This window comes from Amblyomma mixtum, chromosome 9, assembly GCF_055824585.1.
Source record: "Amblyomma mixtum isolate Tamu chromosome 9, ASM5582458v1, whole genome shotgun sequence".
Lineage (NCBI taxonomy): Eukaryota > Metazoa > Arthropoda > Arachnida > Ixodida > Ixodidae > Amblyomma > Amblyomma mixtum.
This window is the reverse complement of record NC_143020.1, coordinates 83,082,224-83,108,736: the sequence shown is the minus strand read 5'-3', so window position 1 is coordinate 83,108,736 and position 26,513 is coordinate 83,082,224. Positions and strand designations below refer to the sequence as shown.

General features: G+C 47.2%; 1 protein-coding gene and 1 non-coding gene across 2 annotated transcripts in view; both read right to left on the bottom strand.

The window, feature by feature from the left end:
• Positions 1 to 2,687: 2,687 nt before the first annotated feature.
• LOC149329894 (serine/threonine-protein phosphatase 2A 56 kDa regulatory subunit epsilon isoform-like) overlaps positions 2,688 to 26,513 on the bottom strand; it is a 41,046-nt gene continuing 17,220 nt past the window's right edge. Inside the window, exons 3-10 of the mRNA XM_089560628.1 lie at positions 24,841 to 24,942; positions 23,326 to 23,418; positions 21,647 to 21,946; positions 20,406 to 20,459; positions 18,024 to 18,074; positions 16,327 to 16,446; positions 15,630 to 15,859; positions 2,688 to 7,542 (exon numbers count right to left, since the gene is read on the bottom strand). Of these exons, the coding sequence (XP_089416754.1) occupies positions 7,350 to 7,542; positions 15,630 to 15,859; positions 16,327 to 16,446; positions 18,024 to 18,074; positions 20,406 to 20,459; positions 21,647 to 21,946; positions 23,326 to 23,418; positions 24,841 to 24,942 (1,143 nt within the window). The 3' untranslated portion in view covers positions 2,688 to 7,349. The remainder of the gene's footprint in view (positions 7,543 to 15,629; positions 15,860 to 16,326; positions 16,447 to 18,023; positions 18,075 to 20,405; positions 20,460 to 21,646; positions 21,947 to 23,325; positions 23,419 to 24,840; positions 24,943 to 26,513) is intronic.
• On the bottom strand, positions 22,604 to 22,675 carry TRNAM-CAU (transfer RNA methionine (anticodon CAU)). The gene has a single exon. It is a non-coding gene; the product is annotated as a tRNA-Met (tRNA).

Genomic DNA, 26,513 nt, shown 5'->3' with positions numbered 1-26,513 from the left:
GGGAGCCTGTGGTTGTCCATATTGTTATGTCATCGGCATACATTGCGTAGCTGATGTTTTCTATTTCGTCCAGTACTTTCGTGAGTCCTATCATCGCTATGTTGAATAGTAGCGGTGATATTACTGAGCCTTGCGGGGTACCCTTGTTTGGCACCGTGAAGCTCTCCGATCTTGTATCTCCGATGCCTATCGTAGCTGTTCGTTCTGTGAGAAAGGCTTTGACATAATGGAAGGCTCTGCTTCCACAGTTTATGTTATTGAGACCTTCCATGATGGCCGCATGTCCCACGTTATCGAAGGCTCCCTTTATGTCGAGTGCTAGCACTATGTGTTCGCCGCTTCTTGGTATTTCAGTGAGGACATCCTCCTTTAATTGTAGGAGTACGTCTTGCGTGGACAGTCCCCTTCTGAAGCCAAACATGGCATCAGGGTAATATCCCTTGTCCTCCATGTAGTTTGTGATCCTTTCATTAATCACCCTCTCGTATATCTTCCCTAGACAGGAGGTTAGGGAGATTGGTCTTAGGTTTTCAATTTGGAGTCTTTTACCCGGCTTGGGTATCATAATTACCTCTGCATGTTTCCATTCCGCCGGCACGATTCCTTTTTCCCAGTTAGCGTTTAGGTACTTCGTAAGCTCGGCGATGGCCGTGTCTACCATGTTTCTAATGGTAGCGTTATTTATTTTGTCCTTTCCAGCTGCCGTATTCTTTTTTGCTTCCCCTATGGCTGCCCTTACTTCCTCCTCGGTGATTGGCCTATCCATCTCGGGGTTGTTTTCGCCGGTGTATACTTGGTCTTGCTTTGGTTGCATGATTGTGCCGTAGCATTTTTCCCTCAGTGCTTGTGTTAGTTGGTCTTCCGTTCCAGGGAAGGTGTGGAGTAGTTTTTTCATGGACTTGCCGCTTTCCGTTTTGGTTTTTGTGGGGTCTATCAAAGCTCTTAGTATATTCCAAGTTCGGGCCGTGCCTAGTGTTCCTCTAAGTGTTTCCGTGAACTGTTGCCAGTTTTGCGTGGCGATGTTGTCTGCGTGTTCTGATGCCTTCTTAGTCAGTTCTGCGATCTTCAGCTTGAGTTTCCTGTTGTGTTTTTGCTGCCTCCATCTCCTGATAAGGCTTCTTCGTGCTTCCCATAGGTGAAGTAGGTGGCTGTCTACGTCTGGGTGTTGTTCCGTGCGAACGATCATCTTCGTGTATTTTTGTCTGACCTTCATAAGCTCCGTGCACCACTCTTCTATGTTGGTTATCGGTTTTATTATTTCGTCGCTGTGGTTTCTGAAGGCTTCCCAGTCTGTGATTTTGGCAGTCCCTAGGCATCTCTTCATTTCTCCGGCGGCTATTTCTAAGTTAAGGATGAAGTGGTCGCTCCCTAAGGTTTCCATTGTATTTTCCCATTGGATATTCTCGTTGTTTTTTGAGAAGGCTAGGTCAGGCGTGGTGTCTTTGCAGACGCTGTTTCCTATCCTCGTCGTAGTTGTGGGGTCGTTAGCTAGCTCCATGCAGTATTTTTCTGCGCTTTCTGCTATGCTTTTACCTTTGGCATTGAGTTTTTGGTACCCCCAAATGGGGTTTGCCGCATTAAAGTCTCCTAGGATCAACAGTGGCTTCTGGCCTGCCATATCGCTGGCTTTTTTGAACAGTTCGTGTATTCTGGGATTCTTTTGTTTTGGGGGGCTGTATACGTTTATGATGAAAGCGCTGTCATCGGCTGGTTTTTCTGGTACAATTTCTAGTACAGTGTGGTGTACGTCCGTATCCGGTATGTTGGTTTTGCAGATTGCCGTAATTGACTTATGTACTAAGGTGACGGCCTTGCCGGAACCGTCTCCGTCATACATCTCGTATCCTGTTATGCTTGTTTTAGTCCTGGCCCCGTATTCTTGGATGGCAATGATGTCCGGCAGTTTTTCTTGGTTCTTTATGAGATGGATTAACTGAGTTTGTTTTCCTTTTATTCCTCTACAGTTCCATTGCCAAATTTTCAAGCTTCCTTTCTTGTTTAGCTTTGTGTGTTTGTCGTTAGACATTTTGTATTCTTGCTTCCTGCTCGTCGGAATGGATGGGCCTATTGCTCATGTGTTCTCTCATGCGTTTGCTGTGTGCTTCCTTCGTTGTAGTCGCTACTTTCCCTTTAATGTAGTTGTATTTTCCGTCCATTTTCTCCAGGTCTTCACTGACTTTGACATGGTGTTTCATTATTGCTAGCAAAGTTGCTCTTACCATCTCCTGATCGAGTTCTTGTAGTTGGTGTTGTGCCGCTATCGTATTCGACGGTGACGCAAAGGCAGGTGCCGCTCCTTTGCGGGCGATACGTTTCCCAGGTCGCGCTGGGCCTGCGTACGCTTCGGCCTTGCTCTCACCAACGATGGGCATGCCATGCGAGGGATTTACGGGTGCTGACTTCACTCTTTGAAATGCCAGCCACATTTCGCCAGCTGCGAATGTTGCAGCGCGATTGCTAAAGTTAAACTGGTCATGTAAGAGGTTTTTCACAATGCACGCGGCGTTTTCACAGCCGTTAACACTTAACTTACCCGAGAACCTACCTTTTCAATTCAGTGCAGTTTTCATAGCGTTTCGCTAGCGCACAATCTGCAAGTCGCGGCTAATCTTCCCGATGCATGCGTCTGCTCCACTAAAAGCGCACGCCGTGCTGTTTATTCGCACATAGTACAACAGTAATCAGTGGACATGTCACAAAATTTTTATTACTCCTTTTCATTTTTATACATCACATCACCCATCCTCACAGTTTGTGACAAGTGATGCTTTACAAGTCACTGGTTAATAGTTAATAATTAAGGGTGAAGGTGTTTTCTCACAAAATGAAAACAAAGAAAAAAATTTCAAGCGACTTCCATCCTCAGGCGCGCCGCCAGCTTTCATTACCGGCTTTCACAGTAAGTCAGAAAAAAAAAATCAAAACAGGCGAACCAGTAAAGAAGAATAAGAAGGAAGAAAACATCTCCACAAGGCAGAGGAGAGGTAATTAACATATAAACATCAGGCCACACTCCGTTACCTCTTCCGCTTATAACCACGTACGTCATTTCCACAGGCTCCACACAGTACTTTATCATCATCATCAGTAAATCCCTACGCTGTGCAGAGCAGGCAAGTTACACATACGAAGTCAAAAGTAAAACTCGCTACCTCAACGAACTGCGCTATTTACTTGTATGTTACACATTGAATGGCGGCGGTGGAGCGTGGGGGACAGGTCTAAGGGGCGGGAAAGGGTATCGCAAGTGCACCGAAGGGTTCGAGGAAAGCCCTCCTTTCCCCCCGGAAGCATATAGTTCCGTTTTTTTTTTATTCACTTCCTCTCTACCCCGTTATCGATATTCTCGAGTCGAGAAATGCACAAGTTGGGGGTGGGGCGGGGCTTAGCGATATCACGAAAGACGCACGTCTCTCTCTAGTACAACTCATTCGAGACTTGTCTCGACGCCGACGACCGTTAGAAAAAGATGGGAAGCAAACGCCTCGCTTTCAAATATCCAAATCCACACCCGACCCTCCGCGGCGGTGGGTTCGCATCCCCAGCTCTCTCTACCGCGTCTATCAACAATTGCTCCTCGTTCAGCCCTCTCCCAGAGACGGTTCTACCCCCCTCCTAGCTTTGTCTTCGTCATTTGGAAACAGGACGGCACGACCCCGGGCTAACAGTGTGATCTCGCCACCATTCCTTCCCCCTCCAGAAAGTTGAGAGAAAAAAAAAAAGCACGAAGGAACAGGTCGAAGATGTTCAGAAGCAAACGGACAGACAGGATGAAGACGACCACCAGAGAAAGACCAAGTGTTGGTAGGAAAAGTAAAGTGCACGTGATTGAGGGAACGAAGTGACCACGCGAGAGACGGGACAGCAAGTTTTACAAGGTCTTTGGAAACTGGTAATAATCCCCCCTCTCCCACAAACGGTGCAGTTAGTGCGGCGGCTGCGCCACCTGTGAACTTGGTTAGGCCTAACGTGTCACTTCCGAAAACAAAAAAAATCTCCCGAGACGCAACGGCTCGCGTCATACAGGGTTAATGCTTCACTATAATCCCACTCTGACGGCCTAGCCCGCCAGCACAGCCGTTTCAATGGCAAAATGCTGAAACTTACTTCCCAGGTACTACAATGCTATGAAATGAGGTCAGAGAAAAAAAAAATATGCATGATGGTGGGCGAAATTATTAAACGTGACCAGTCGCAACGAACGCACGGAAATAAAACAAACACACAGCCATCAGCTTGATGCAGACAAAATGAATGGGTTTCATCAGATGCGTCACCGGTTAAATGACGAATCACGCGGGATTCTTCTAGGTCCAGGGCTACGTATCACTGTGGTATATCTAGACACACCACGACGCGTTAATGTGAGTGCCACCCCACCCGAAGCCAAGCCATGCCACGCTACAGTTGCCGCACTTGCTTAAACAATGGCACTCCAGCCAAATCAACACCAGGCATCTGCCACACCCTACAGTACCCAGTACGTGTGTTGCAGCTACCTCTTTCGAAGGATCCTGTTAGCTTTAAACGTCCTCCCATTCAATTAGGCATTAACGAGTTTTGTGTTGGTTAGTCGTCACAGCAGACAGGTTTCGGCGGAAATGTGTGCACGATTCGCTTCTGTAAATTCTGCCCATCCAAAGTGCAACAAAAAAGTGCACATGGACTGCCAGTCTACCACAAACTCTTCGACCGTGCTTGTGAACTCTTGAACACCACTGCTCCCCACCAAGCAAAATCATCAGTGATGAAGGGTTTATCTTCAAGACTACAAAACAGTTAATGCGTTCAAAGGTGTTAAGCCCTCCTCTACTCACAAATCCACCATGGACTTTTCTAATTCCTCTGAATAAAAAGTTCTGACAAACGTCTAAGAACCTACGGGGAACAGCTCACGAAGAAAACAGCTGCAAGCTCAACTTGCAAGCTTCAGGTCACATGAAATCTGTGCACTCGCACGCGCTTTGCTTATATTAAGATTGACAACGAAGAAAGAATTTCATTACAGAACTGTGTGAAAAGCAGGCACAATGCACATCTCGCTAAAGAACAACACAGCAAAAAAAAAAAAGGAAAATCCTTCAGAACAGACCAAAATGCAAAGGCCTAACTAACACGCATGGCATCGTGGGGAACACTGGCTCCAGGAAGAGTTCGGCTTCTTGCAACTTACATAGAAGGAAAGCAAGGAAAAAGAAACGCATTGCACTAAGCCTCAATGGGCCGTTGTCTCTCAAACTGCGTACCCTATGAACTTTTAACATAACCACCACACACTTGCACTGCTGTAAGAACTGCAAAGCAACCCGCATCCTGTAGTGCGTGCAAGGTTCCAGCCTTGCACTAAAACGCGGTAAGCTGGTAATCACTACGAAGTGCTGTCAAGAGATCGTTTCCGCGTTAGCTGAAAATTTAGTGATATGAATGTGCAACTGCAGTCCCTGCCAAGCAAAATTACTCACAAAAGTAAACAAAAATTCAGAAAAACGCTGCTGGTGTCTTCTTTTTTTTTTCTTACACCATTCTACAACCCTAACCCTAGAGCCAAGTACAGACACAAAGCGAGCGGTTACCACACACCGTTTATATATCAAACATCCAGATGCAAAACTAAGTACTGTGCTATGTGGCTTACACGAGCGTTCCAAAAGAACCGACACGGCCAGCCGCAGAGTAGTACTTTTTCTCTACAACTTCTTTTCAACGTTGTCTGCAAAGCACAATAACAGCTAGTCCTCTCCGTCAGGTGCCAAAAGCTCCTTTCCTTCAGACTGTACACCAGATACCGGTAAGACCAACACGGCAGGTTTAAATTCAGGAATAGGTTACGCTAGTCCCATGGAGACACCAGCACGTTAAGAGCTAATGCTCGGACGCAAGTGTGCTCGAATTCCTACCACGGCTCTCAACCTCGGCACACCACCTCTGATTCCGCAGAGTTAAGCGCCAGGCGATAGTTCTTCAACACTGGTCATCAACGGGCACGGCGGCCGCAAATTCCATAAAAAAAAAAAAATGGGGGAGGGAATAATGCAGATCCAAACAGCTTTGCAGCAGGCAACGGATGTATATAAAAAATCATCAGTCCTTTTACTACATTGTTTCACCAGGATGTCACACAATGACATAGCAATGCAGCACAATTCCACAATAAACAAAAGCCAACAAAACCCTCCCGGACAGGAACTTCCTCCCGAGAAAAAAATAAAGAACACCACGCTCCCAACATCTCATTTTTCACACCATTCAAGAAAAAAACAAAGGAAAACGAGTTCACAAGCAACGGAGAACAGTCAATAGAGAAATAACAAGGAATAATAATAATAAAAAAAGAAGACCTGTACACAAGAAGCACACGGAGAACTGAGGTCCTGCACAACAGTAAGGAGAAGAAGAAAAAAAAAACTTGCACCAACAAACAACGGAGGAAGCGTCATCCAGAAGTTCTAACGTCGCCGTTTCGCTACAACACTTCAAGGTTGTCAAAACACGGAGAGCAATGCAGTGAAATGTATAAAGAAAAGGGCCAGCGCGAGAACGTGCAGTCACTGGGGAAACAACAGCAAAAAAAAAAAAAAAAAAAGGCGCACTCAAACACCACCACACTTGTGTCCAACTTTCAGCTCCGTCATTCACCACTGCCGTAGTCGTCGCCGCCTGTCAAGAGGTCGCCGCCAATCTCTTCTTTCCTGCCCACACTCGGCGGTCATTGCCGAATTCTTGCCGCTGGCTCAGGACGCTCGCCGCTGTGCCACCGCCTTGCCGACGTCGCCGCGGCAACGGCGGGCGACTAGGGAAAGACGAGGACAAAGCTAAGAAGAAGGGGCAGCTAGGGAGGCTAGGGACCAGCTCACTCTGTGGCCGCTCTCAATGGCAATCCGACTGGAGTGGCTGCCACTTCACTTTTTCAGTGGAGCAGGGGAAGAAAAAAACAGAAACAAACAAATTGAACATAAACTGCCCACTGCTGTATCCAACAAAAATAGGGGGCGTGAGCGACGGTAGTCCGCCAAACAACGCGGAACACCTGCAGTGCTGACCGGCAGCTTCAAGCCTCACGGACACGAGCATCTGTGCTCTCTATTGTTAAGCCTCAGCCGAATTAGGTTCTCCTGCTGCACTGAAAGGGAGGGGGGGGGGGGTAGCGCGCTGCGGGTGTCGTCAGGGAGGGGGTGCAGGGGGAGGGGAACTGAACTAAGTGAACTCGTCGATGCCGTAGAGAGACTGCCAGCCGTCCCCGCCTCCTTCCGCGCAGCTTCTTCCCGGTCTTTTCCCTGGCGGCGGAGGGTGTGGGAGAAAGAGAGAGAGGGGGGGGTGGTGGAGAGGAGTCGGAAGAAGAAGAAGCCAAGCTAGTTGCCGCTGTTTGTGGGCGGCGAGGTGCCCGGACGGGAAGAGGAGGAGGATGAGGACAGGGCCGCGTTGCTGCCGGCCGTCCCGCCGCTGCCCGCGGCGTTGTTGCCCGCCAGCCGGGACTTGTGGTTCAGCTCGAGCTGGGAGAGCCGCTTCCAGAGCTCGTCACGCTCCTTCTCACGCTTCTTCTCCCTGCCAAGACAGCACAGGGGGGGAGAGAGAGGAGACCGCGTCAGAGAGAGTTTGACCTGTGCAGAATCGGCCTCGTCACCCCGACGAAATGCACTAAAAGCGGAGCGCTCGCTGCAGTGAACGTCTGTTATCGCAAACTTACGTGATCTGAGCGAACGGTTCATTCCAACTGGTGCTCTGGGCCCACCAATACCAGCTGCTTAGAAGAGGCTCCCCTTAACTCAAAACTTCGCGTAACTTTGAAGAAATTTTTTTGCCTCCTTCGAGCTCAAAACACAGTAGAACTCCGCTATTGCATTTATCATAGGATCGCACAAAACAAAACAAGAACTACAGTCGACTTGTGTAGCTAATCAAATGCAAAGTAGGTGCGCAGCACTGCTTATACCCCTGCTGTACTTTTATAAGTGATGGCTAAGACGTGCAATAATGCCACATCGCCACCATCTCCTTCCCCCCCTCAAGCGCACGGAGAAGAGAGAGCAAGGGCGGCTTGCAGGAAGCAAATAAAACAGTCTTACTCCTGATCTAATCTTTTCAGGGTGTAAAGGTTTTGAGAAAACAGAAGGGGCATAGCTAGTTCACTTTGTGGGTGGCCACCCCAGGTGCCCCAGGAACACTGACAAAAAATTGAGTTACCAGGCTTTTAGTAGGTGTCGTGCTTGAGGTGTCCGCCCACAAAGTGAACTAGCTATGTGCCTTTCCTTTTCTCAAAACCCAGTCTAATGTTATTCACTGTGATTTTGAGAAAAGGAAAGGCGCATAAGGAATTCCCTTTTTGTCCAGCCACCAGCACCACTCTGGTGCACTTCAGGTGTACACGCCAAAGTGAACTAGCCATGGGCCTTTCTTGGCGGCGGTTTTGAGAAGAAAAGGTGCACAGCTAGTTCCCTTTGTGGGTGGATACCTCAAGTGTCCTGCCTCAAGCACCACTCTGGTGCACTTGAGGTGTCCACCACAAAGTGAACTAGCTATGCACCTTTCCTTTTCTCAAAACCGAGAGAGGTGCAAGCTGGCCCAGTTTTGAACTGATTGAAATCCCCGATTGCCCCTAGAAGTGCTACCCACTAAACAAACAAACAAAAAACGACAACATATCAGATGGGAAATGTAGCAGCCAAATACAGTGCACAAATGTCTGTCACTTTCTTTTTAAAATTTCTTGAGAACACAACATACAGTATTTACTTGTGCAATTTGCACACCCCTAGTTTACAACCTGGGTTTATATACATATATATACATGCAAATGTGGGCAAGGCAGACTTGAGAAGATCGGCACAGCAGCGTTGCCGCATGCGACTACGAAAGGCAATGGGGGGGCACTGCAAGGAAGATGACACTGCCGAGGCCAAGCCAAAGTGAAGTCACGCATGATGTGTGTGAGGAACGAGCCTGACCACCTTTCTTGGGCGAGAGTGCGAGGCTAAGGTGCCAGAACCACAGTGCAGTGCTTCCATAGCCACGATAAGCCCCCACCCCCTCCCCCAGCTTCCGGAGATGTCAACGCAGTAGTGGAAATGAGTCAGCAATGGAAATAATAACGATACAATGGAAAGTAGTGACGACAGCAACAGCTCTATAGAGCACATCGCTCCCTTACGAATTCAAAGGGCATAACATGCAATATACCGTATGTTGGCACATACAAATCGACCTCTTTTTAGAAAAATAATTAGCTGATGGCTTAGCTTAACATTGTTAAGCACAAAATATCGCGCAAAAGCAGTTTTTTGTAGGTCAACACCACCGCCACGTACCTGAAAGCATGACTGACGTGTCCATTGACCCGGGAGCCAGTTATGCGCATATTCAACTAGGGGTGTGCGAATATTCGAAATTTTCGAATATAATTCGAATATTAGATTTTTGCTATTCGTATTCGATTCGAAGTCTAAGTATTCGTGTCGTTTAGATTATTCGATCCCATGCGAATATTCGTATTTAGCCGAATATTTTATTGCGAGCACCTGCGTACATTTCGGTGCGCAAGTCCAATCGACATAGACATAACATGGCGACGTCTAGAGCCATGCGTAATGTTGGGACATGCCGTAGCTGACTGTGCTTGTGAGCTTCATTGTGGCTACACCTGCGAAGCTGGTATAGTCAGAGCTATGCACGAAGTACCTCGCAATATCTGCCACTTCAGTGCCAAGTGAGAGGGAATTATCTGTGGCTGGAGAAGTCGTTTCAGCTAGAAGGGAACGACTCCTGCCTGACCATGTGGAGCAGCTGGTTTTCCTTCACAACAACCTTTAATGTTCATCCCAGCAACGCACTTTTGCACTGATGGCATGCTTGATTCAATCAGTGCTGTGTACTAGCCATTTTCTCTGAAAATTCCACTCTTCTAAGAATAATGTTCTAGTCTTCGATACTTTCTGTGCAGCCACACACACCTTTTGTGTTCATTTACTTACTGATAGTTGAGCTGTGATGTTCTTGGATGCTCAAATAAATGATTTGAAGTGGTTAAATGCGTCTTTCCTTCATTATTCGATATTCGATTCGATATTCGGAACTAAGTATTCGTATTCGATTCGTATTCGAAAAATTTGATATTCGCACACCCCTATATTCAACCTTTTCGTTGTCAGTGCCAATTTACCCAATGTACACCAGCATCCTATGCTCTAATGCTGTGTTCTGAGGCAGTGCTATCAACACCAACGCGTATTGCTCTCGTGCTGTGTTTTTGCCACGACGTTGTCCACACCAACGCATGCAGCGCAAATCTCTGTCACTACTATCACATAGCTCAAAGCGTGAATACAGTAAACTCTCAGTTGTATGAACGCCAGTTTATCGAATATTTCAGAATAGCGAACTTTTTAAAAATCCCCGGCAATTTTCTTATAGATTTTATGTACAAATGTTTCACTTAAACGAATTTCGGAATAGTGAATATTTCAGTTTAACGAACTTGCTCACAGGACCCAGGATTATTCTTCCGATCAGTTCAATGAAGTTTTGTGCACTGCACTGCAGGCGCAACCGTTGCCCGCCCTTATCGAACCCCCGCTCCTGCGGCAGTGTAACGTCGCTGGCACTACAGCGCCCATGGGGCAAAGCGGCGGTGCGGAAGAAAAACGGCAGCGAGGCATGGTCTCCGAGATCAGCGGAACAAGCGGGCGCGTAATCTTGGCGGCCTTGAACAAAATAACATTGCTGGCGTTTACAGCATGTACCTATAAAAGCAACCAAAAGCATGGATGACCAGGAATATATTCAGCGAATGGCTCCTGAGCCTGAACGAAGAAATGAGGAAGGCAAAGAGAAACATTCTTCTGATAGTGGACAATTGTTCAGCCCACCTTGTTGATGTTGATTCGAGCAATGTTCGTGTCGAATACCTCCCGCCCTATTGCACGGGTGTGCTTCAACCGCTTGACCTGGGAATCATTCAAAACTTGAAGGTGGAGCACCAACGGCGGCTGGTTTAGTGAATTTTGATCAATCTCAGGATTGGCTGCAATGCCCCGATCAACATCAAGCAGGCGCCCGAGATGGTGACAGGCTCCTGGTGGTCAGTAACTCAGGCTGCCATTAGAAACTGCTGGCAGAAATCTGGCCTTTCCCCCCGGGCAATGAATGTGAGCCTGAGGAACAGCGCGACGAGATGATAGACTCCGCGATGTGGACAGAGATCTGTCATCAGCTGGAGGTCGATAGCAATACTTCGTTTGAAGACTATGCACAGTGTGACAGTGCACTGATTACCTGTGCTCTACAGACGGATCTGGAGATTGTTTTCATTGTTTGTCCTGAAGAAGAAGAGTGCGATGAAGAGGAGGCAACTGCAGAGCCAGTTTCAAGCCCTATAACTCTAGCTGAGGTTATAGGGTGCATTGGAAAGTTCAGAGATTTTGTGTCTCAACAGCAAGCTGTGCCAGAAGAAGTGTACAAAAACATTGACTCTCTGGACAGTTTTGTTACTTCCTGTGCTTTAAAAGTACAAGTGCAGAAGAAGATTACTGATTTTTTTTCAAAGTGAGAAAGGCAGCATTATAGCTGCTATGCACCTTGTATATGTTGATATGTATAAATTCCATTTCACACTTTTGACACTATGGATGCCATGTCTTATGATCCACGAATTGCACTTCAAACTTTTGACTCTGTATGCCATGTCTTGTGTTGGTCTAGTGAATATTCAGTTTAGTGAACTAATTCTTCGGTCCCATGAAGTTCACTCAAGTGAGAGTTCACTGTATTGGTATAAAAGCAGTATCAGATGATGAAGAAGACGGCGTACAATGCACAGCGTGAGAGTGCGTTGCCGAGTAACACGAGGCATGATAGGCTGTGGCGACAGCCTAGTGCTCTTGTGCAGTGGCCAGCGAAGCTGATGTGTTCGTGCCACCGTGCTACCTGATAAAAAGGCTAAACTAGGCAATGGCTCCTGCTTTGCGTAGACACATTCTACACTCTCGCACCAGCGCGGTCCTACTGCACGAACCTTGTCTGCAACGGCAGTTCCAACAGTTGAAGATCTGCCCTCTACACTTTGCAGCCGGCACTGCTCTCGCTGCTGCGAGAAATTCGTTGCCAGTCATTCCTCGGCCTTGCTATGCCGCCAATCATCATCTTGCTCAATGGCAAGCACAATCGGGTCTTTGCAACGCTGACGTCGACCTTCAATAGCACGACAAGTGCCCTCAGCATCATCATCAGCCTGACTACGCCCACTGCAGGGCAAAGGCCTCTCCCATGTCTCTCCAATTAACCCTGTCCTCTGCCAGCTGCGGCCACCGTATTCCCGCAAACTCTGCTAGGCATGCCTTCTCTTGGAATCCACTCCGTTACCCTTAAGGACCAGCGGTTATCTTGCCTTCGCATTACATGCCCTGCCCAAGCCCATTTATTTCTCTTGATTTCGACTAGGATGGCATTAACCCGCATTTGTTCCCTCACCCACTCTGCCCTCTTCCTGTACCTTAACGTTACACCTATCATTTTTCTTTCCACAGCTCGCTGCGTTGTCCTTAACTTAAGCTCAACCCTCTTTGTTAGCCTCCATGTTTCTGCTGGTTTTTTGGTTTGCTATTTTGTTTCCCCGGCCGCCCGCACAGAGACTCTTGGCTGACCTCCTTCCCCCTGAGCACTTTCACTTCAGCATCACTCCATCTTCTCTCCTTCTTTCTGCCATTGCTGCCCCTCTCTTCGTTCTCTCATCCTTTTCTCCTCACTGCTCACGGTAAGCTCCGTAAAACAGCTCACTCCGTAAAGGTCCTTAACTTGTTTGTAAGTTCCAGTAAAAAAAAATTCGAATTGCTCACTGTTCGCCCGCCTTGCTTGTGCTGACGATGCTTCCCGGATGAATAGTTGCAACAGCAAACTTCCGGTAACCTCCGGTGCGTGGCGGATTCCGAAACCATCTAACCTTTTGCAGTTCGGTTTGCTGCTAGTTAGGCGGGCCGCATGCGAGGGCACTGTTTTATCTCCAGTTGTCTCTGACTGCACTCTTTGAGAATGTATTGTAAGACAATCATTACTTTGAGCTGTGCACTGTCGTAACGACATCCCGCGGGGAACTACATAAGGTGGGGAAGAGTATGTGTGCATTGTTTTTTGGACAGCAAGGGGCGAGAGTTGGGGGGGGGGGGTTGGATGTATAGGAGGCTGTATACGGCTAATGCTGCGCATATGACCTATACTGAGTTTTTTAGGGCGTGTTCGCGAAATCTCCACGTAATTTGGGAACCCCCCTTTTGAAGCCTTAATTTAAGAAAAAAGTGTGCAAATTATGCGAGTAAATACGGAACTTGCACCGTAATTGCATGCGCACAATGTACGAAGCACCCAGTGATGGTGCTAAATCATCCTGAGTAGCAGTCAGTGGAAGGGAGAGCAGCGCGGAGAAAGCCCGTGCGGGAACGGGCCAAGTTTCAGCACTTGTGCCCTTCTGCGCAGTTTTTGTGGCCGTTACTTTAATCGTTCCCAATCCTCCTGTACTGGAACCTAATATGGGTTAATCTATAATCTTATCTGTCATAGTACTTTACCTATGAAGATTTTAAGTTCCACTTCAGAAACTGGAACAAAAATTTCGTGTTCCCGTTTCTGAACGAACACTTCAAATTGCCATTACTAAAGTTCTTCGACAGATAAGACAATAATTTCACCCTTATTGCATTCACTGATGTCAAGACAAACTAATGGCACGTATTTCAGCCAGTTCCCTGCAGCAAAATTTCTCACTATTTCTCTCCAAAACCTTACATAACGTATTACATACGTGGACAAAGCCCTAGTTCTGCACGAAATTAAATGGCCTACTTGGAATCAGCACACAAAAACAAATTCCCTGAAGATTTCACAACTGTGACTACGATATTCAATTTCTTTTTTTCTAGGACCAGCTGCCCCCTTTAAAGCGAATGTAGAGAGAGTGACGGCCAGACAACACCCACAGCAGGAGCTTGGAGATCCAGTCCAATCCCAGAATCCAAAACGAGTTATTTCTCAACCTCTTCTTCATCGACCAAAGCTGCAACGCCCACAATTCCACGAGAAACTGCCATGCAATATGTTTGCTTGCACCTGGCAGAAGCACCAACATCTTACTTGCACTTAAAAGCCCTGCTCTTTTACATCAGGTTACCTGATTCAGGTGGTTGCTTAGTAATTCGTTCTGATGTTCTTCCCATCTCACACAAGACCCGCACAGCGCCCCTTGCAACCCTAATCCCTCCAGATTGAACAGACACAAAACAGTGAGCCCTCTGAAGGCAAAAAGTACAAGACGCACGCGGCACTACAACATAACAGCGGTTCCCATTCCATATGCAAGGCAATGTGCTTGTGATACCGAACCCTCTGCTTGCTGCCAGCATTTCCCAAAGTGCCAATACAGTGGCCCTTAAGCAAGCATCCACGGAACATTCATAGTCCTTGAAACATTCCTAGGGTCTATGAAGCTTTTGTTCTACCAGCCTCTTGCACTTGTGGCACATTTCTGGCTGTCTTTTGTGGACTTGCGACCGAATCAAGGCCACGGTGGCTGTGTTTCGATGGTGGTCAAATGCAAAATATGCTCCAAATGCTGTGCGAAATCAGCGTGCCCCAGGAAGTTGGAATTCATTCAGAGCCCTCCACTATGTCAACTTTTACGCTCAACCTCCTTTTGCACCGTCCTTCTAACTGTCACTACAGGAGTGCGGGCAGGGCACTTTTTTCTTATTTATTTTTAAGCCCACACTAATATCTGTCACTACAGGAGTAGTACGAGCAGATGTCATCACAACTACATAGCAACTGAACGGGATCATAATTTAAGCTTCCTTTTGTCATCACAATTACAAAGCAACGCTACTAAACGGGATTATAATTTAAGCTTCCTGTGTACATCTGCGTGGATCAACACTAATAGGCATTCAAGAGACACAGAAAAAACATTTAACTAGTCCATTTGTGTGTTATGCAACAACTCTGCGACACAACAGGTTTAAACCACCAAGTCTGGATTACAGGTCTTAAAACAGGAATGGTTCACTCTAATCAACCGGAACAAGAACATTTGGAGCTTCAGTAGATCACGTCATACACAGTAAAAAAAAAGAAAAAAGAAAGCTTCGTCAAGGGAGAAAGAAGCCTTAGCAGTGCCATGTCCACCTTCAAGGGCATACTGAACTCAGACCCCTCACCTGTGCCCTACTCAACTATTGTGAGCGAGCCAGCCCTCAAGTCTTGACGTGTGTGGCCTCATTTGTTGCTGCTGCACTTTGTAATCTGAACAACTGCAGCTGCCACTAGCACTCCAACTGCCCCTCATTAACCCGAAATTACATTCAGCTGTCCTGCAGTCAAAACTACCACAACCACCAGCTTGAAATCCAACTATTACTGCCGCAGCTACTGTTACAGCTACTGCAACCACCACTACTATTGAAACCCCTACCTTTAAAAGGTGTTCAAGACACTCTGCATTCATATGTACGTCATAAGAACTCTTGAATGATGTCTTACGATTTGACCGAATCTACGCATTGAGCCTAGGCTCTGCCTCGCAGGCCGAACCTCATTCTACGGTATTCCGTTTCCCCCGAGTGCCCTGCACCAGATGCTCTCCCCGTCGGACCCACCTCTGCCGCTCGGTCTTGTAGGCGGACGTGAGCTCGTCAAAGAGCTTGGAGTTCATCTCCATGAAGGTCTTGAGCACGTTGTAGACAAGCGCCACGATGGTCTGGTTCCAGTGCTCCTTGGAGATGCGGTACAGCGCGGGGAACATGAGCGGCATCACCACTTGGTTGTTCTCCTCGATCAAGCTCAGGATGTACTCGTTGTTCCAGAAGTACAGCGCTCGCTCCGCCACCTGGTTTACCGAAAGAGGGGGAGGAGAGGTCAGAACTTTTCTCACCTTCGCACCACCACACAATTCGATTAAGGCGGGCTCAGAAGTTCTCTATAACTAGACCTAATTACAAAACTGAACAGTATATCGAGTGGTACGCTTCTGGTTATCTTACCACGACATATGCAGAACAAAATACTGTATTCCGGAATATGTGGGACAAATCGATTAAAAATTCGTTCTAACTGTGCTCGTATAAGCGCAGTGCCCAAAGCAAACCAATATTCAAGGCCCCTCTCTAAAGTCCCTTGCAACATTTCTGCGTTCCGAGAAGAGCGAACACAACAGGGCGTTCCCCTTCTCGTTTTTCTTACCGGCTTTCGGTCAACCTGCAATTCCACAACCACAATCGGTATTTCCACGACCGTAACAGGGCACCGCGTAAACCGGGTCGTCCCGACCCTTCGCGGGGGCGGGGGGGCGCTCACCTGGAAGTGCGGGCTGCAGACACACTTGGCTATCTGCTTGAACAAGGGTTCCTGAATCTTGGCAAATTGCGTCGGCTCTATCACGTCCAGGATCTCCTCTATCTCGCCGAGAAACATCACCTGCGGACGGACAAGCACCCGAGCAGTCAGTCCATCCAATCTCCCTCTCGCTTTCAACACACGCACAAAACAGCAGAAAAGGAGGGGTGTTTGGGGCAATGCGAGCTAACAACATTGCAACTGTGAGTGCTAGTGTTATTCCATCATGACACCCCATCATCATAGGCCTAGCCACATGATGATGTTTACACATGGGGAGGTTCAGAGAGTGGTCACATGGGAAAGGCTGTTGCTGCTACAGGCCCAAAGCCTGGCGTTCTTCCCCAGCGCCTACCCCCGCCAGACTGGCAACAATGGTAGGAGAGGAAATTATGACTGGCCAACGACAGCGACCAAGGTTTGTCCAAACGGTTTTGGTTTGGTTTGGTTTTGGTTTATGGGGTTTAACGTCCCAAAGCGACTAAGGCTATGAGAGACGCCGTAGTGGAGGGCTCCGGAAATTTCGACCACCTGGGGTTCTTTAACGTGCACTGATACTGCACAGTACATGGGCCTCTAGAATTTCTCCTCCAAAGAAATTCAACCGCCGCGGCCGGGATCGAACCCGCGTCTTTCGGGTCAGCAGCCGAGCACCATAACCACTGAGCCACCGCGGACGAAGCAAGAAATGGTCAAGGAAAAGCCAGCTACCCAGGCTTACTTTGAATGCCCCTTTATTGCACTCTGGCCACGAAGACCAAGCTAGCTGCACAGAGACGTTCCAGGCGGAGAGACGAAAAAAAAGAAAGAACATTTCTCCTCGTGTTTCGCTAGCACTCGCTTTCAAGCGTGGGTGGCACCTTGTTGCACGGGCAGCAAGAGCTCAACGAAATTGCATTTCCCACAAATTTGATTGCGCCAAGCTGCAAACAAACGAGCCCCTCCTGTCATCACACAGACAAGTAATAGGCGTTGCTCAGGTGGGCCTTGAAGGTCAACCACTTTGTTCAGTTCCTTCCCATGCGACTGACCGCACTGGTATTCCTACATTAGCGTTCAGCGAGTGGTTTTTGAAGGCCTACGAAGATTACGCTACTCAACAGTGATCTGTGATTGGCTCTGTAAATAGAAGGAGCAACACCGGCGTGCACAAAAGACTGACCTGCCAGCTTGAGAAATATAACCACATCGATCACGATTATGTAAGACTGAGCTTCCACTAGGGGAAGAACTTAAGACGTTAAAAATTACTTTCGCGAAACTGCGCGGGCTTGAAATCGTCCTGAATACCACGCCAACCAAGCTGCAAGCATAAACCAAACGCCACTGCAACCTCTGAGAACTGAAACATGCAGCTGAACGTCAGGCCGTTTGCGCCTAGGTGGGTTTTTTCCCCAAGTGTCAAGATGAATAACCAACTAGCCTGTCAACATGCCTTACTGAGCATATGGCGAGGCATGCGCTATTGCTCGTAGTTTCCCAAAATTAACTACAGAGAAAAGGCCACCGCCTATGTAGCCAGCTAATCTCTATTGCACACTTTTCACTGTTGCCGCGTCCAGATCGCATTCACTACCAGGCAAAGCAAAACGAACAATACAATATAAATAAGGCAGCAGGGGCAAAGCATCTCCAAAGAAAACAACCACCGGACTCACCTCTTTCTGACTGCAAGTCTTTGGCCAGAACTTTAGTAAGCCCTTCATGACCTGCACGTGGAGGGAAGAACAAAAAAAAAAAGGAACGGTCCCCCTTTCGCACAAATGAAGGCAGGCACTGCTTTAGAAGCAAGCCATCCTATCAGGGACACATGTCTTTCTGAGAGATGAAATGACTCCTTCCTCGCAGACAAGGAGAACACATACTGATGAGCCGGCTTTTGCAGAACACAGGCCTGGATTTTAATCACCTCCTTGTTGGGTTCAAAGCAAGAAGCCGAGCAGAGCCAGATATGAATCTTCTACCATGCACATACAAGAAGCACGTAAATACAGCAAAGTGCAATAAAGTGTCGCAAATAACTTCGTCCCAAAGAAACAAGTGAAACCTTCATTTACTACAGGCAGTACTGTGGACTCATTTCATTCCAGAACTGCATCCCCTGAGAGCTACTCCTTCAGCCACCAATAAGGAAGGCACACATCTTGAGTTCTACAATGAATGCACTGGCTAATACATAATGAATACATAATAATACAAAAACCCTGATCACGAACCTTTCATTTATACTGCATACTACAGTAAAAGCTCGTTAATTCGACACTGACGGGACCGCGAAAAATTGCCGAATGATCCGAATGTCGAATTATCGAATGAACAGCAAAAATACAATGTTTGCCGCAACCTTTATTTGGCAAAGAAATCTGTTATCGTTGCCTGCTTTTTCGAGCGAATTTGAGCGACTACGATAGCTCTCACAGCTGCCAGGTGCTGCGCGGCACACGCACCGTCAGGGATTTTTTCACAGAAGTCCTCCCGCACGGACAAGGCTTCTGCGGCTTCTTTCACCGTGCACTTCGGCATTTGGGGCAACTGCTCACAATCGTCACCTTCCGACGAATCGTCGTTGTCAGCGCCTGTCACTTATATTATTACATCCTCGGTCAGCTGACAGGACACAAAGGCGAGGCGCGCAGGCACTGCGCCCTACCCACACGAAAGCAGCGCAGGGAGGAGGTGACCGCTTATCTGTTCTTTCAGCCAGCGTCCGCTTCGCGGTTGCTGCTGCAACACGCGTCTTATCTTTTCTCTTTATCTTTCCTCTGATCTTCTAACTCTCCTCTATCTGCACTAGGCAGTGGTGGTTGCTCGGCTGAGCCAGTAGGCAGGCCCGTGCAATTTCCTTTCACCCTTCTCTCAGTCGCAACAAAGCAGCAACAGCAAGCAGCCCAATAAACACGCTGCAAAGCGCGCAATTACCAAAAAAGGTGCCGCCTTATGGTTAAACAACCGCGATCGATCGTAGCAGCAAGAACACGTGGAAACGACAACACACGACACCAACACGACTGCTGCGAAGCACAAAAAAAAAAAAAAAAGACGCCAGCTGCCGCTAACCTCGCTTCCCTCGCCCTCTCTCACGCTGCTGACGGCGATCACCATACACATGGCCTATCAGGTGTACAGTAGCCCTGCTCGTGGCAGTGTTTTTTTCTTTTTGCTCTCGGCACACCGGCTTGGCGGGCTGCGGAGTGAAGTCGAATTAACCGACGCACGGCAAAATTTGGTCGAATTAACGAGAGTTTCGCCCCATAGACTCCTATGTATAATTGTAGGGACCTCGCGTGCGCGTCGAATTATCCGATTTTCCGAATTAACGGGGGTTGAATTAAAGAGTTTTCACTGTACTGTCCCCCTTTCAGAGCAAGTTTATTTGACCTAGAATGCGGCCCCCCCCCCTTTTTTTTCATTACCTTCTACGACTTCCAAGTAACAACTAAGACTACCGTACATCGCTGCGCATTAATCACCTCTGATCTCCATTACCTACTGACAGCTGGCCTGACGACTGCATACTTTTTATTGGATAGTGAGGACTACAAGTTGGAGGAACGGTCGACTCATACTCAGAAGCAACTTATGCACTGTAATATGTGGTATTTAAAATTACAACAGTCTTATCTGGTCTAGTGGAGAATCTGATTACACACTCAAAAGTACAGAAATTCGAATGACCTTAAGGTGTCCTTAGATTCTAGAATTACATCAGAGCATCTACTCTTGGCTTTGTACACCTAGTCTGTTTTTACATGTGCATGGGTCTTCAATATCAAGGGTGTAAGTAGTAGCAGTTGACAATTAATTATGCAGCCTCAGCTGAGGCTATAATGCGTCAAACACAAGGCAGTTTGAATTATGTGTGATCATTAAATCCAAAAGTCTCAAACCAAGATTTCATAAAGGGCTGAAACATCGCACGTTGCTTGAAGGGCGACTCGGGCAAATTCAAGGACTCAATGTCACTCACAGACACACCCCAGGCAAGAAGGAAATACACTGACACACACAAAAGCGAAAAAAAAAAAAAAAGGTGAACTCACTGGTTCTGTAAGTGTGGCATCCTTTTCGAGAAATTGAACCACACAGTATGCCAGCTGGAAGTAGAAGGAAGAAAGGGAAGGCAACAATTAGCAGGGCTTTCGCAGTAGGGCCTTGGCAGTGCTCGAGTCACGGCACTATCGTGCTCAACATAACCTGCAATGCGTCCATGGTGAACCAATTTAGGTCTTGACGTGACATGATTAAGGGTCCCGTTCAGCGGAATAAGTGGCACCGTCCTGTTGGCGTCATGCAGCGAAATCTCATTTAACATGAAGTGCGATGTTACACATGGATCTGTGGAATGGAGGTGATTAAGAAACAGTGATATGTCATGCGAATTAAAAGGTCACCGGGTGTCTCAAATGATGCAACTTTATAAAGTAATGATTTCCACTTAAAGAAAAATTTCAAGAATTTAAGTAGGGATTCAAACCTGTGAACCTTTCTTACGCTACCCCTAGGGCATGCAGGCATGCTTGTACAGCTTGGGTATATGCGAAGTTTATATGTATGTATGGTCTTTGACATAAAGTGGTATCTTACGAATGAATGCTAATGAGTATGCGTGTGTAATTAAAGAAGTTCTAATTACGTTAGTAGTAATTAAGCGAGTAGCAAAGTGCATCTCGGTGCTTCACATCCCCTCTGCTTGATGTGGCATAGTGGCGCCACCATGTGGCAGCCACCAGAAAACCTCTCCTACCAGAAGTACGCTGCTGCCCCAACAGATGACGCTCAAGCAGTGTGAAGTGTGCGTCGTCTTCGTACAATCTCTCAGAGCAAACCTCCAAAAGAACAGTGTATGTGTCTGCAAAGTGACATGCAAAGTGGACTGCAGGCCACTGAAGGGACCATGGTTTAATTTTTGCTCCTTCAGTTGTGAAAATGAAGGCATTTTTGATCTGTGTTTGCTTTGTCGCCTGCAACTTAGAAGAACGCAATTTCCAAATTCCAACAGAAGAGGTTTGTGCAGGATTAGAGCGGCTGCCGCGAAGACAGTGCATAAGCGTGCCCAAATACTGCAGGCTCAGCACGATGCCCTCACTGGAGAAAAAACGGACGAATCACGGCAGACAATGTACCTTGCTTTCGTGTGCTACCCAGCTGAGCCTTTCTGAACCCTTCTAAACCTTTTTAGCTTATAAAAGCTTCATTTCATTCTCGACGCAGGCGAACTTCCGTCTGTCCTCGGTGCCTCCTTAAAAATGGCCGCCATCGTTCTCTCCCTGGGGGGACGCACCTGCGCGTGGTACAGCCCCAGGCACTTGGGCTTGTGCAGGGGGATGAGCACCTTGACCAGGAACTGCTTGTGCTCAGCCTTGAGGGGCAGCGCAAAGCCGTTGATGATCGAGCCCAGGATCTCCAGCAGCTCGCCGACCCCGTTGAAGTGCTCCGTCTCGTAGATGAACCTCAGGAAGATGTTGTTGATCTGCTTCCGGATGAACGCCCGCAGCCCCAGGAACTTGCCGTAGATGCGGTGCAGGACCGTCTTGAGGAAGTCCCGCTCCCGGGGGTCCTCCGAGTCAAACAGCTCCAGCAGCTGCACAAAGCAACGACGAACGCAAAAGAGGAAATAAGCGTGACCTCGTTCCGGCTATTCTACAGTGCATTAGGCGGTGAGAGTAAAGCCCTTTGATGTTTCATTAGTTTTCAGGCCCTTCATATCAAACATCCCTGCGAACATCTGCAGGCACAACCCCAATAGGACAGTAAGCGTGACTTCGTCCTGGCTATTCGTTACACCATGCAACGAAAACCGTCACACATAAAAATGCATCCATCCTATGTCCTCGCTGTCAGAAAGCAATCCAGGAGCTGCCGTAGTGATGACTCAAACGGGGCAATAACCGCGACTTTGTTCCAGTTATTCTTTATATGTACTACGCAACAAAACAGTTTCGGGGAAGCTGCACCCACATTATAATCTCACTGTCAGGACAGCATTGCGGCTATATCTCAGCATGCAAGAAACCTCCCACGGAGGAAGCTGCATCCTAGTTTGCAGTTTATGGGGGTTAACATGCCAAAATAACTTGACCTATAAGGGAGAAGCCAACAGCCACAGAAACCAAGGGGCACAGGGGATTTTTTTTTAATTAATATATTTATTTTGTGGTGTTGATCAATTTATAATATTACTAAATATGTTACGGCTTAAAGCTAATTGATTAGAAAAGCAGAAGAAAAAACAACCATATGCCGCCGGTGGGATCCGAACCCACGACCTCCGAATTATGCGTCCGGTGCTCTACCGCTGAGCTACGGCGACGGCTGTCAAATCTTCTGCTTTCGGAGGTATTTATGTTTACAAACAACCTAACCTTGGTAGTGTTCACCAGCGCCACCCACGTTCATAAGCGGCGGACGTGGCACGTCCTGAGTTACCGCTCATGTGACGTAGAACGTCATCGAACGGCGAGGGTGGAAGCTGTGTGAGAACCCTCTTATGCTTCCTATGGCGTCAAGGCTGCCAGAACCGAGGCCCTCGTTAAGCAATTAAGCAAACAAGGGAAGGGGAATGAGGGACGCCGTAGTGGAGGGCTCCGGAAATTTCGACCACCTTGGAGTTCTTTAATGTGCACTGACATTGCGCAGTACAAGGGCCTCTAGAATTTCGCCTCCATCAAAATTTGACTGCCGCGGATCCATCTCGTGAACCGTGCTGAGGTTTATAAAACACACAACTCACTTTTAATTCAGTCCGTAAAACAACCTGCGCCTCTCCTACATTCACAAACCTCCAAAGCAAGCCTTAAATGGCTAAGCCTCACGAGGCACTTAGTGACATGCCTGCAAACTTGGTACTCTGCATGCCAACTTCGTTAAAAGAACATGAACGTGTCAGAAACAGGCAGTGTAGAAGAAGAGAAGCTGGAGTGTTAGACATAGCAATGACCATCCCAAAATCCCGAGTCTCACCTGTAAAACAAACTTCTGGTCTATGACTCTCTTGCCGTGTGCTGGCTGGAAGTCTGGAGACTCCAGAAACCGCAGGAAAAACTCGTACACAAGCTGCAGTTGCCGTGGAGTTGAATATGGGACAAGGAAAGAAAAAAACAAAAAAGAAAACGAAGTGAGTTACACAGTTATAAACAATACCATACTGTGAAGAAAATGAACTGCAAACAACAAGAAGGTCGCAGCAAACATCAAGCGTAGGTCTAAAGAAAACCCAGCTTTTCTTCAAGCCACAGGAAGCGTAGGCCATGTAGAATGTTTAGCTATCAATAACAATACAAAAACTTAATTCTCGTGAAGCACTGATACACGTGTTCCAAACCTGTAATCAAAGACTAGTGCAGGCAGGACACCCCGTCTGACTTCAGTACCACCACAAACGACCCTTCTGTTGCAGTAGAGAGATAGTAATCTGATAGTAATCAGTATCAGATTGCACAGTTAGCCATGCCACAGTTGGACGAGTGTCAGACAAACTAGCACCCAGTGTGCGCCACTGTAAAGACTGCTCCATACCGTATCTACATGACTGCAAGTTGACCCTCCCAAACCACATGTCAGGAGAAAAAAAAAAAGAAGAGCTAAAGACGCCCGCAGACACATTGTGAAATGAAAATGTATTATTCAATAGACAACTCGTCCATGATTGCGTCACTGTCCTCACAAGTGCTGACGATATTGTCACCGCTGTTGTTCCACGGCCAGTCGTTCTAATGTCGCCGTCCCGCGAAATCCCGCACTTCGCAAACAACCGCACCACGACATTGCGTGGAACAGCTGAAAATTTTGCCTTGCTGCAGTAACACCCGTTCCGAAATGCCGAACCTGTGGCCCGGCGTGCAGTTGCTCATTTCTTCGGCATAAAGAATGACAGCCATCTTGAATGCAGCAGTGATTGAGCGCCGAACGCTTACCGGCTCCAGAGCAAAAATGACAACTGATGAAGCACTACATTAAAAACTGGCAAACTATAGCCAGCAGTCAAACAGAGCCATGGAGAAACTATGAGCGAGAGCTGTCGGCTCTTCTATCAGTTACCGACACTCCCCAGAAACGGTGCCATTCCGAGAGGTGGTGTCGCCGTGATTGGAGCAGCAGCTCTCCCGGAAACCACGGACACTTCCATGAGCGCCAAGTACAGAGTTAGAAAAAAAAAGAAAGGAGAAATCACTCCAAACAAGTACAGTATAATTGCCGATTGCTACTGGGTAGAGCCGTAGAGCAACCATAAAACATAAGCGCTACAGTTACAAGTGTAGCAGACAAATGATCTAAGGTTGTCAGTAGCAACTAACTTAGTAGTGAGAACTGACCTGGGGTAAGGGGCATCTTGCGACAATAAACCGAAGAATAACCTCAATGTGAAGATCACTGCCAGAACATGTTCGTAAAATGGTGCTCCAAGATGACAATACACCCATCAACCCCAACCAACCCTTCCGAATGAAGTATAAGCACAAAACAAAGAGGCCCCACCTGCAAATGTGGCCAGGAGGCCTCTAACGTTGGGTCATCTTCCTCAGGGTCAAAGTCTGGGTTTTCACTTGGAGGTAGTGTCCGAAAGAGGTTTGCAGAGATCTGCCCAGAGAGAAAGAAAACAAATATTAAAAGTGTTAGGTGCAATTTGACACCACAAAACTGAACACATTATTACAGCTATTAGAATTTTGTTAGGTGCAATGGGGCAAAAATGCCATTTCTGACACCACAAAACTCAACACATCATTACAGCTATTAGAATTTTACATGCTAATCCAATAAAGTAAGACCCCTATGGCAAGCGCTCAAGTTAAGGCTAAACTCGTTTTCGTTATTTATCCGTCAAATGTCAAGCAAATTTGGCATAGGTACATAACTTTCCGTGCTGATTTACAACTGCATTTATTTTAAGCTGGCTGTTATAGTTGCTGAGTAGCCGCAGCTACCACCCTCATAAATTCATCCCCAAGGCATTAGGTATGCAAGGGAAAAGTGCACAAGCTTTTATGTCACCCTGATGACAAAGCCTTGTTCTGTGCAATGAAGCTGTTAGCTCTTTTTTAGGTGCCCTGCACTCACGGTAATAAAAGTTGAAAGTCCAGCATGCATATTTACTTGAAAACGTTTCTCAAAGAAATAACAAAAAAAATATATATTGCATGCGTACATAGAAAAATAAAAAGCCTTAATGAACTAACCAACATCTCAGGATTCATGCGCAATCAACAGAAACACTCTACTGTCATTTGTTAGAAATTTATAAAGGGGTGAGCAATAGCAATCACACAAAAAAAGTTGATGCTGAGAAAAGCAACCTTAAAAGTTTATTCCCTCGCTTGCCTCGTTTATCACCTCGTATGGGATTGCATTAGGTCAGGAAAAATGCGGCACTCCAACCAGGGAAAACTCTCCTCTACATGGTGGTACTAAAAAGGTGGTGACCAGTCATCGGTAACCTGCTGAATGTGTAATGCACCACAACCACCAGAATTGAGATTCGCACACTATTTACAACCACCATACATAAAAAAAAGTCCCTTTCGAAATAGGCACTGTATATTTCACCATAAAGTTTTTTGTCACGAGACAGATGAAGAACCAAGGATTATGACAAAAAAAAAGTGAATTTTTTTTGCAGGTGGACACAACCACGTACCCGAAAGCGCGATTGAGGTGTCCGCCGACCCAGGGAGCCAGTTATACGTGCTTTTCATCGCCAATGCCAATTTACTCAATGTGCACCGGCGGCCTTCGCTCCAGTGCCATGTTTCTGCAGCAATGTTTTTTGCAGGTGGACACAACCACGTACCCGAAAACACGATTGAGGTGTCCGCTGACCCAGGGAGCCAGTTATACGTGTTTTTCATCGTCAATGCCAATTTACTTAATGTGCACCGGCGGCCTCGCTCCAGTGCCATGTTTCTGCAGCAATGTTTTCAACGCCGAAACATGCAACGCACACCTCTCTGCCACTAACCGCCACACAGCTCAAACCGTGAATATTCGTTTCATAGTAGTATTCGTTGATGAAGACGAGGATGTCAAATGCACAGCGCGACAGTGTGTTGCAGTTTAGCACCAGGCGTGATCGGCTGTGGTGATAGCCTACTGCTCTCGTGCAGGGGCCAGGGAAGCTGAACTGTTTGCACCACCGCGGGTTCGAATCCCTG